The 12209-nt window shown below is 47.8% G+C and overlaps 1 protein-coding gene across 1 annotated transcript; it reads left to right on the top strand.

Annotated features, from left to right (window-relative positions):
- The first annotated feature begins 2159 nt into the window (after positions 1-2159).
- LOC149356244 (uncharacterized) lies at positions 2160-4034 on the top strand. The gene has a single exon (XM_089576288.1). The coding sequence runs from the start codon at positions 2175-2177 to the stop codon at positions 4032-4034; it is 1860 nt and encodes a 619-aa protein (XP_089432414.1). The 5' UTR covers positions 2160-2174.
- The last annotated feature ends 8175 nt before the right edge of the window (positions 4035-12209 follow it).

Genomic DNA, 12209 nt, shown 5'->3' with positions numbered 1-12209 from the left:
GTGTTCTCTCAGGCGTTTGTTCAGGCATATGGCCGTCTGGCCGACATACTGTAATCCGCACGACAAGGGAACGGAATAGATGACGCCGTCTTGGTATGCAACAAAATGATTATCATGCTTTATAGTTTTCAAGCTATCCAGCAAGAGATTAAAGATGATTTTGTTCAGTACCTTCATCCACTCACATTGACTTCTGGAGCAGAAAATGACACATTTAGATTTATTTAGTTCAGATTCTGTTTTAAACCAAATCATACTTGCTGGTGTTATGAAACGCGAAGCAACAAGCCTCTGCTCCCATTCGTATTGTCCCATTCAAAGCTGGTTAAGCGCACGTAGGATATGTCATACTATCGTAACACTCTAAATTAATCATCGATTCACTCTGAAAGAGGTCTTTTGAAACACCACACTGATCGCCTTGCTAAGGTAGGATATCCTAAGCAACTGCTCGTGTCCGCATCTGAATCGATGCTCGCAAGTTAAAGCACAAACAAAACAACGAACTCCCAGAATCCACCAATGCATAATAAAAGACAACAGTTGTTGTCTTTTCTTAAGAAGATAGGCAACCGAACTCACGTAAGAGTTGCTTTTCGGCTACAGAAAAGCTTGGAAAATAGTGGAAACAAGTTGACGAGGAACTCACGTCACAAAATCTCGCCATGAAGCATTAGAATCATTTTGTTGCCTTCCAAGAAGGCATCATCTAGTCCGTTCCACTTTCGTGTGGAAAACAACACGTCGGTCAGACGGGCAGATGCCTGATCGAGAGCCTAATAGAGCACAATAACAATGTTCAGAACACAATCAAAGGGCATTTTGGTATCCACTGCCGAGGTTGTGAAAGCAAAAATTGCCAGCGATACTTCCAACAGAAAAAAGTTTTGAGTACACACCCAAAAACGCTAACTGGAGAAATTACTGGAGCCGCTCAAATCCCTCGGTTAAAGGACGCATGTGTCCATAGTCGCTCCTTAGCGTTGTCTGCCAAATAATTAGAATTTCTATCTGCAGGAAAGTAATGCTGTTTTACCATTTTTGCTTTTTTTAGTGTAGATGGACAAGTGTGCATCACCCCTATCTTTTGTTATTGTTATTAGGAGCTTGATCTATTTATTTCCACGTTCCAAGAAATAAACCTTCAGTTGCAAGTCAGCGCTTGTCTGATTTTTTCTATCTCCGTCCATGTGTATTTCTGCTGTTCTAGAAAACACTCGCACTTGTTAGGACTTTTTTTTGCTGGCGGCGCTCGGCTCGAAGCCATTTTTATTGATCTAGATGGAGTGGGGTACTTCGTGCGATGTTTTCTATGATCTTAAGCTCGACAAACTCGCTAACTTCGACAAGGCTGCGGTGCACATCGTATGTATCGCCTGAAATTGCCCCTTTTCCGGCAGTTCGCGCTTTTATTGCGTAAGCAATATTACGACATGTTTCGGATGCATAGCGGGAAGACGTGGAACCTGCTGCGGCACCTGCTCGACGAAACCAAGACCAAGTCGCACCAAAGGGACAGACTCGCCAAGCTCATACATCGGGTGGTCTCGGTACACGGCGCCGATGAAATCACCAGGCGCATCAATGACAAATACCTGCCCACTACACCCACCGAACAACACGCGCCGTACGGCGGCCTACCCAACGCGAAGCTCGATCGTGACATCGACGTCGAGGAGGTCCGCGCGGCCCTGCACGCCCTCAACAGCCGGTCGGCAGCTGGCCCGGACGTCGTCACGAACAAGGCGCTCAAGAACCTCGACGACGGCTCGATTGAGAACCTCGCAAAATACTTCAACAAGTGCTGGAGAGCGGGCGCGCTACCAAAGCAGTGGAAGACAGCCAAGACTATCCTGATACCCAAGCCGGGGAAGCCTCCGGACACGGACACCCTTCGGCCCATCTCGCTCACGTCCTGCGTGGGCAAGGTGCTGGAGCACGTCCTACTCAACAGGTGGCAAGACTACCTGGAACGAGAAGGGCTGTATCCGGCCACGGTGATCGGCTTCAGACAGCACCTCAGCACGCAGGACGCGATGCTGCAGCTCAAATACCAAATCATAGACAATGGCGGCAGCGCCCGCGACAACAAGGCAATCCTGGGTCTCGACCTATAGAACGCCTTTGATAATGTGAAACACTCGGCGATTCTGTCCCAAGTCTCTAAGCTCAACATGGGAGAAAGATCTTACAACTACATCAAGGACTTCCTCACGGACAGGACCGCCGAGCTACGAGCAGGTGACCTACAAACGCAAGAGAAGAAGCTCGGCAGCACCGGCACACCGCAGGGATCGGTCATTTCGCCGATGCTCTTCAACCTGGTAATGATCGGAGTGGCCGAGAAGCTCGCGGACATCGAAGACGTCAGGCACACCATCTACGCGGACGATATCACACTGTGGGTGACCGGCGGCAGCGACGCCCACATCGAGGGCGCTCTGCAAGCCGCCGTTGACGCGCTAGAAGACCACCTGGAAGGCACCGGCTTGAGATGTTCGCCGAGCAAATCGGAGCTCCTCATACTCCCACCTACCAACAATGGCAGATGCAAGACCAGACAACGCGAATGCGAAAAAATTAGAATCGTAACCAAATCCGGCAACGTGATCCCCGAGGTCAGCAAAATTAGGATCCTAGGCATGGTCATCGAAAAGCATGGAAGAAACTGCGAAACCATCGCCCGTCTCACGGAAAAAGCGGCCAGCGCTATGCGACTCCTCAAAAGAGTCACTTCCCGGAAGGCTGGCATGGGAGAGGAGAGCCTAATCAGGCTCGTCCAATCCATCATCAGCCACGTCGCGTACGTTGCAGCCTACCACAGATGGCTGCAACACGAACGCAACAAAATTAATGTAATCATCAGGAAAGCGTACAAGGCGGCGCTGGGCCGGTTCGAGTTCACGAGCACGACCCGCCTCTTACAACTCGGGATGCACAACACGCTCGAAGAAATAGCCGAAGCGCAACGGACCTCTCAACTGGAGCGGCTGTCCACGACCAAAGCCGGGAGGAAGATACTGGACGACCTGGGAATACGACACTCGAACGAGGCGGAGACGAAGCTCCCCGTCCCCGAAGAGGTCCGACGCCAGACCAGAATCGACCCCATACCTAAGAACATGAACCCCGAGTATAACAAGGGAAGAAGAGCGGCGAGGGCCAAGGTTCTCATCGACCTGCACGCCAACGACGAGCACGCGCGGTACGTGGACGCGGCCGAATACCAACGGAACGCCTTCGCAGCGGTCGTCATAGAGGCGTCGACCGGCGCTACGAGGACGGCAGCGAGCGTGAGAAGTGCCGGAGCGGAACAAGCGGAGGAGGTGGCCATCGCCCTGGCCATCGCCGACGCAGACTGTTACACGGTACTGAGTGACTCGAGACTGGCGGTGCGAAACTTCGCCAAAGGCCAAGTCTGCAGGGAGGCCGAGCGCGTACTACGAGCGACTAAACTGCAAGGCAGAAGAGTTAGAATAAAGTGGTTTCCGGTGCACGCGGGCGACGCATCGGAACGCAGTGCAAACCACAATGAGACGGCACACGCAGCGGCGCGAGCGCTAACCAACCGCGCCCCGGCAACACACCGTCCGACGTGGTTCGGAGCCAAGGACCGCATGACCGACTACAGCGAAATCACGAAGGCCTACCGCCTGGCTAGCAGGACTCTCCCACCCCCGCACCCGAGGCTGAGTCGAGCGGAGGCGGTACTACTGAGACAGCTCCAGACCGGATCGCTACCGATCCCGGGACTAATGCATCGCATGTACCCCGAGACCTACCCGACCGATACGTGTAGAGTCTGCCGGAGGGAGCCGGCAGATCACACGCACATCTTGTGGGACTGCATCAGAAATCCAAAGGAAGCAAGATCAGGAACAATCCCGCCGCGGCTGGAGGCAGCCGCGAAGAGCAACGGCCATGACCAACAGCTATGGGCCGTCCAGCAGGTCCTTGGGGCGCTCGAAAGGCAGGGACCCAGCGAGCCGGCAACGGCGAGCGGCGACCCGCGCCGAGTAACGGCAGCCTCGTAGACGACGTAGGCCCTCGTCGGGGCGCGCGAGCGCCCAACTGCAGGCACAAATAAAGTTTGCTCCAATCCAATCCAATCCAATCCAATCAGCCCTTCGCGTCGGGGCGGCGCGAGGCACGTTTGACCTTGAAGGGCAGCGCGAGGCACGGCGCACTACAGCTGTAGCCGCTCAACTGCCGAGTGGAGGAGCTGCCGTCGCTGCGCTCTCACTAGCTGTGGAGTGTGGAGAGGAGGCTGGAGAACGGGTGGGGGGGGGGATATGAAATGCGTTCGCTGGCTTGCCTGCTCCGTCGTTATGCCGCTTGATAAACAGAAAGGGTGGCTACGTCAGCTTGATGAAGCCAGGAAGGGACAACGGGTTCGGAGACAGATGAAGTACGCGAACAACGCATTGCTAAGCGGCACGCTCAAGACACTGCTAGACGGGCGCACCGCGCCTCTATAGAAACCCAATCGTCTGCAACCGGTGATGATCCTGAATGGAACGCTACGGATGCTTACGCAACCTACCAGGTTTAACCAAAGCTAAACCCCAGCAATTTTTTGTTTATTTGTTAGCAGTTTGTTTATTTACTCTGGTGCGTGTGTTTTGTGTATGTGCGGGGGCATGTGTGCGTTTGTCTGCGTTTGTGTGCGTTTGTGCGCGTTTGTGCGTGTGCGTGTGTTATCGATCCTATCTGGATCATATAGCTGCCTCGCAAACACAAGCGCTCGCTTCATATTACAGTCGTATGCTTCGAATTCGCATTCACGAAATATTTCTCCTGTTAAGTCGGTTAGACCCAGCTAATATTAACATTGTGATCTAAGCCTTTCTCAAGAGCCGCCGAAAATTCCGCTACGAGAACGCGATCTAACACGCGACTTTACGTATATATGAATACGGTCTAAGTGTGAAGCCCGATAGGAGCGCCTAGTCTTACCTGTTTTCTGCGCAGTACATTGAGAGGCACATATCCTGTGAGACATGCTGAAAAATATTCGAGAAGTACCACATGCATACATCTCTGCACATTTGCCTAATTTAAGAGAAAAACTTCAGAACGCAGATCATCGAGCAAGCACTAGCAAAAGTGAGGCGCCGACACACGAGGTCGCATTGTAACGCCTTTTAATCGAGTGTTGGCTCTCTTCGGTGAAGCAGGAGGCAGTTGACATACGTAGAAATCCCCGCGCCCATGTCAGATCTCAGTCAGCATGCAGGATTCATTGTCTGCGGTCGCATTACTGCGTGTTTACCCAACTCGCCATAATACTAGAGCACGGCGTGTCGTTTGATGAGCCAAGGACGGGCATTTTTTTCATTAAATGTGGTATGTAGTAGGTGCGTTAAAGTGCGGCTGCTGGTCGCATGCTATTGGGAATTTTCCCAAGATTCTCAAGAGCACGCAACGCATTGAAAGCCACACGCTTACAAAGTCGTTGTCTATGTGTACGCGTCCCAGCGCAGTCAGCTGTTTGTTTTGCATCTGTGTGTTAATTTCCAACGGATGTGAAAAATTGCATTCAATTGAAAAATAAGGTTGAAACAGTGCTTTAATTTTTTTATACTGTGTGATAGATCGGATCAAGATTGCACCTTGAAGATAAGTTCTTGATAGTGAAAGAAATTTGAGTGGATGGCACGGCCTTCTACCATTCAGCGCCGTGTGTGTCTACTCTCCGTTCTCGTCCTGTGTCCTTGCGCTGTTTTTATTACAAGATGTTTAACCAACTCGCCCAAACTGCCATTTTACTACACTTCTACCATTATCGGCCATTTATATTTCTTACCACGAAGGTACATTCATTAGATAATACTTTTTACATGGATATAAATCAGCCGCCGCGGTGACTTAGTGGTTATGGCATTGGGCTGCTGACACTAAGGACGTGGGTTTAAATCTCGTCCATGGCGGCCGCATTTAGATGAAGGCGAATATCCAGAGGCCCATGTGCTGCGAAAACCTTTGTTAAGGAACCAGAGGTGATTGAAAACTCTTGAGCAATATAATACGGCCTCTTTCATCGCCTGCTCTGGACGTTAAACCCCATTAAATATAAACCATGGATATAAATGTAAACTTCGGCTCTCTTCCTATGAATCTGCTTATCCAGCAGAAGGCTGCCTGGTCTTCTCTATTACCAAAGTTGACGCTCTGCCTACTTAATAGAATAAAAATAAATTAAATGTTTACACATGACATCGCATTCATCAAAAATACCTTTAGTCACTCAGGTGCAACCGCAGTGTACGTTCCTGTTTTGCCGTTATCCTTTTTTTGTGCACTGTATGTGCACACCGTAACAAGTTTCGCTGGATTTTTGGCACATGGAACTTAACATAGCCAACGAAATTTGAGTAAGTAAGCTGCCGTGGCAAAATAGAGGCATTACCATTGCAACCATGTGGAGAAAAGCGTGCACATACCAATAGTTCAGGTTGCCGGTCAGCAGCTGCTCCTAAAGCAAAGAAAGGTTACCGAAAATACTGTCACTCATTGCCTCAAAATGTGACAACGAAGATATAACAGAGAACTCTGATTGCTGTCTTAACTGCTTTCACTCGCCAACGCGAAGATTAACCAAGTTCCGCTCGTGAAGCGATGTAGAGGACGATCACACTTTCAACTAAAGGACCAAGTAATTTTTCATGCATCCGGAAAGGCTCCATAGCAGGTACTGTTTCGTGTTTGAAGTCATTCAGTGAAAACCTGCCGGTGCACAAGTGAAGAAAAAAGGGGCGCCTTTTTGAGGCTAGCCTGTGTGGCTTCGTATTTAGTGCAATGCATGGTGAGTGGAAATGCCGTTCCTAAGAAAACACTCACACGAAAAATATTGTAGACAGAAACTAGGCTGCGAGCGTGCTGTTTCATTAACTGGTTAAAAATTGCTCTCCTCGAGAGGTAATCGCAGTCGGATATAAAGTTACGCGTATGTTCTCAAATACATTGCGCTGGTAGTTTCTGTTGTTCTTGTATTTTGTCCATCAATTATGTCATATTCCTTAAGAGTTCCAAGAAATGCCAGAAATTAAGGCATACAAAACCCTATCCGCCTTCATCGGTTCTAAATTTAAATTAAGTGTTTCTTAAAACATGCATATTTGCTTTTCTGTGATATCTTGCAGGACGTTTAGAATGCAGGTCTTAGCACCCTTTTAAGTACCAGCTCTTCAGGCTGTTCTTCTGCTAATTTCTTCCGTGTCTTTTTTTTGCGCATTTCCCTTGCTTAAGCATCATCAACAGCTCTGACTGCTATCGCATTGCCAACACATAATAGAATTAGGTATCCCCGAGGTTTTTCTGGCTCGCGCTTTGGGACGAAATCCGCAGTTTTACTTGGTCCTTGAAGCACCTGTAACTTGGATGTTAATCAGCAGGGTTCAAATTGAATTGAGAACCATGCAGCGAATTATGGAAGAAAACATGAGAGGGCTAATGTTAAGACGCCACATCAGATTTTAATTTAGACCACGTAGGAATCTTTAACGTGCGCTAAGATCGCACTGCACACCGGTGTTTTTTGCGCTTCGCGTCCATCGAAACACAACCGCCACTAGCTTCTTGGCGACTGCATAGAAAATGGGTGGTTTGGTTTATGGTGTTTAACGTCTCAAAGCGACTCAGGCTATGAGAGACGCCGTAGTGGCGGGCTCCGGAAATTTCGACCACCTGAGGTTCCTTAACGTGCACTGATATCGCACTGTACACGGGCCTCTAGAATTTCTCCTCCAAAGAAATTCAACCGCCGCGGCCGGGATCAAACCTTCGTCTTCTGGCTCAGCAGCCGAGCACCATAACCACTGAGCCACCGCGGCGGTGCATAGAAAATCAAAGGCGGAAATAACGATGGCGTGAACAATGCAGTTGCCTTTGAAATAGCGCTCGTTGGGATTGGAACAAATGTGAAATTCGAAGGGATTCGTGAAAACTAGAAAGATGCACGTGCACCAACAGTGTCCTATGTCTGTGATGTGGCTGAAATCTTACGTGTAAATAACAAGGACACCCGACATTGTAGCCTTAAGGAGAGATGATACTAGGACTGATCAATGAAGGAAACTAAGGGATGTGCAACGCGTAAAGCACGCGAGAAAAGTACCGTTGGGTATGAAAAACGGTTGAGGTAAATAGTTTGGAAGCGACTGGCAGCGTGTGTTTTCATCTGTAGATGTAGGGGAGAAGAAGAAACTATTAGAGAAGCTCTACAGAAAGTAGCAGATGCCACTTAAGACGCCAAAGGAAGAAAGTAGTACACTGTTGCTCGAACATTACTGGACGGTTAAACATGAAATTTGAATTCGGCATTCGAAAAAACGCTTGAATTTTCTGGTTTAGGCTGGGTGTTGAGGGCTGGAAGTTACTGGCACAAATGACACGCTACATTCGTTGTTTGAAGTTGCGTTGTGCAATGCAATGAAACGAAAGGACATAATATAACGGAATCTCAGGCCCTGCAGCCCGGGTTAGGCGGCCGCCGAAGAAGTCCCAGGTGGTTTTTAACATGAAAAAACTGTCAGATTGAAGGGAATTGGACAGAATACATTTTAAATACGGGAGATGTCTCGTGGAAATAAAGATTAAACCCTGACTTGCTTGGTGTCGTGTTAGAGACGGCAAATATTCCCAGACAACCCGAAATGCGAGCAGTTTATTATTTCCATGGTACATTGTTGAGCAGCACAAGAATGTGAGAAAAAAATTTTTTCTTGGTCATCACTGCAGACGAATCGAGCTTGCGACTCACTGCGCCAAGTACAAGTAACCACAAAACCAGCAACAGACAGCATACAACGACAGGTATGCAATGCAAATGGCAGCGCTTTCCCTCAACATGCTTTTATGTGCCTCTTCTTAAGCGACGCAACTGCTCAGAGTGCAATTGGCAGAGCAAGCATGTCTTATGCAGAAGGTGCGGGGTCGCCACAGTTTCGGCGAAGAAGACGTGCGGAGTACGAAACAGGGAAAGGGCCATGGAGAAGGGAAGAGCCAACTCGACCGAGCCAAGAGAGGCGAGACCAGAGGCCAACGTGTGGAAGGTGAGATAGCCACTGGCAGGAAATATCTGTTGTGGATTCGCACAAAGGGGACCCCTCCCCAACTTCATTTCATTTTTTTTTTGTAGTAATTGCCAAGGTGTGCTTTGGGGGCGCTGAGGCTGTAATGAAAGCCTTGTTTAGACGATCTATAATAAGTGTTTTTAATCCGAAGGAACAAATGCTGTAAGTACTGTAAGGCATAAAGTATCAATAAAAAAGGCCTCTGCCTGCATAACTTGCATATAAGAGTCCCAACCATTAAATATATAAGGGCAGATGCAGTGAGAGCAAGACTTGAATATACGTGTCTGTCAGAAGTTGTTTGTTTCATCTGGATCGGTACAGATCGCCAAATTGTACTTCAGGTACCCCCAAAAATCTTAAGCGGTGCTCTCGGCATGTATAGTTGATACACTCGCTGCTTATTGAAGGCTTTACGAAAATACAATGAGCTCGCAAACGAAAACACGAACGAACGAATTTCAGAATAGGATAGGCTAAAGCAGCGACGTCTATGGGCTACGAGGTGCCGTCAAACTCGCACTGTGTCCAAAAATCAGCGCACGACGGGAGCCCACACCTCTCGGCCACAGTCATTTGCCATGAGGGAATCACGCTGATTTGGCGAGGGCCACTCATTCTGCAGTCGGTGGGATTTCAGCCGTTGAGGCCAATGACATGAGCGATGCGAAGCTGTTCTCCCGGAAGGCGCTCCACAGCCAATCACGCATGCATCAATGTACTCCTAACTAATCTTGTATTAAGTGCAAAGTAGACATCGGCTCCTGCCGCAGGTTGTTGTTGCAGCGCACAGGAAAGCCTAACTTGATATATCCTTTCGACTGGAATCGGTTGCTAGCTCAAAACCACAGCACAGGCAGAAACGAAGTTGACGGGAGAGAGCGCTTAAACCAAGAGCATTATTGCACCAACTAGCCTGCAAACACACTCTCGTATCTTTTCGATCCTCGCCTCACGTTCCTAAGCGCTTTTTCGGGCATGCCATTGTCTGGCGTCTTTCCGCATGTGTCGGAGACGCGATTGCTTCCCAGCCTACACTCCTAGTCTGCATGGTTTCACGATGGATCCACTGAGGTGTGGATGTTTGTTGCAAAATCGTTCCATTTATTTAACCTGAACTGTCATTCACATATTATTGAAATATTCTGAACTGCATTTTCTAAGATGTTTGGGAGAACAGTGCCCTGCGTATTTTTATATGTAAGTGCGTATCGCATATTTATATGTGCAGTGGATACAACTTCCGTTGTATCCACTGTATCCACTAAGAGGAAGGCCGCTGTGGTGAACTCTACTGGCTATGGTTTATTTTCTTTTAGCAACAGTTTCCTTTGCACTTCCTGAAACCTTATTCCAAGTGCTTTAGGAAAAATGTATATAGAAGATAACTCTGCACTAGTATTGGGCAAAGAACATAATACACGCAAGTAGCAACAGGCGGATAAATTTCGAAAATACACTTAACCTGCTGCAGTTCTGTTCCATTGAGACTCTTCTACGGCTTGTGGGGCTCTTAGAATTCAATTGAGGTATAAATGTTGCTTAAGATTATCCGGTAAATTCAAGAAAATATAATTCTTCTATTATTTCTGAGTGCTATATTCTGTCGACAGTCAACGTCGAAAGCCACTTTTTAAAATAGCAAAAAAATCAACCTCCAATCAGAGAGCTGAGTTTTGGACAAAAGAAAACAGAAAAGTCGCCTGAAATGCACCAACCCACCTCTTGGAACCTTTTTTTGGATGATGTGTGTATAGGCAACTCCCAGAGAGTCAGGAAAAACTGTTAAAGATTGTAACACAAAAGATATCTCGCGACCACCCAGGAAACGCAATATGTGTTTTAAAAAACAGACACTAAGAGGTCTCGTTTAAAACTTCGGTGCCTTGAGCATCTCAACGACATAATTTAATGAGCCATTCCTGGAGACACTTAACCATTTTAAAAGCTTCTAGGCCATATCTTCTTTCAATATACCGCACAAAGTTTTACTCCACTTTTCAATGTGTAAAACCTGCTCCCACGGTGTACTAGTTTTAGGGAACAGGAACAAAGAGCTCTTTCGTGAATACATTTTGGCCATTATTCAGCGAAATTGAGGAGGTTTGTTTCAGACCTCTCCTGAACAGTGGAGTCTATTTCTTTGCAGAGTTTCATTACTAGCCTGACACTCAGTGCGGAATCTTCAGGAGAATTACATTATCGAGAGGTCTAGAGACTTTAATGTTTCATGGCATCCATATGCCTCCGCTAGGCGCCAGACGTCTTGATAGCGTAAAAGCCTGGACACGAGAGATCTACGGAAGCGGAAGCGTGCTGCCGATGTGGTCCCTCATATAGTTTCTTTGCAATATGCTTGTGAACTGCCGCTTCAGAATGTTCTCACATGTATGCTGTTTACAGTCTAGCTACAACAAGGTTTGAGAAGTTACCTAAACTGCCGTGGTTTGAACGTTTTTGAGGATATCTGGCAATCAGCGTAAAGTGTCACGAGAATAAGGAGCATGCAAGTATGTTACGTAACCAGCTTTTGGCTGTAAAGGATGTCGGAGACACTACGTAACCGTAATATAGCACGTGCATAATAAAACTCTCGTTATTTAACCTGAGAACTTGTACACAAGGTTAGGGCAGTAGACGCCTTCGTATTAGATCTGTACAGCCGGCCATATCTTTAGATAGCTTGCGGAACAGCCGCTTTTTCTTCGCTCCTGTGCTTTACAACGTAGCACGGGCATCGCATGGTCTTAGTGAGCTTAAGCACGGGCTTAGTGAGCATGTGCTTAGATTTGAGAGTTTCTCAAGTTTGCAGTGTCATAAGTTGCAAGAGCACGGAAAGCACAGCCGTGACGTACGCCAGCTAAAGATTTCGCCGGATGTACATAACGGTAGCAACGGCTGATACGCTGAAGGCGCAGCACTCACGCCTTGTCTATTCTGTTCAATACGGGTTCTTTTCACTTGAGAACTGCGACGTTATTTTGAATTGTACTTGTTTAGCCATGTTATAGATGCAGTCAAGAGTTCAGAGAGTAATCAGAGGGTACGGGCACAAACGAGCTTCGCCTAGTGCGTGCCTTCAGTGTTCTTCGAAAGGTCCGGCACTCCTACCAGAATGTCCGGATCAAAAAATAT

This window comes from Amblyomma mixtum, chromosome 3 (genome assembly GCF_055824585.1).
Source record: "Amblyomma mixtum isolate Tamu chromosome 3, ASM5582458v1, whole genome shotgun sequence".
Classification (NCBI taxonomy): domain Eukaryota; kingdom Metazoa; phylum Arthropoda; class Arachnida; order Ixodida; family Ixodidae; genus Amblyomma; species Amblyomma mixtum.
The sequence above is the reverse complement of the archived record's forward strand: the minus strand, read 5'-3'. Positions and strand labels throughout refer to the sequence as shown.

Coding starts and splice junctions, on each gene's coding strand:
- LOC149356244 (XM_089576288.1), top strand. CDS start 2,175: ATGGGAGAAAGATCTTACAACTACATCAAGGACTTCCTCACGGACAGG.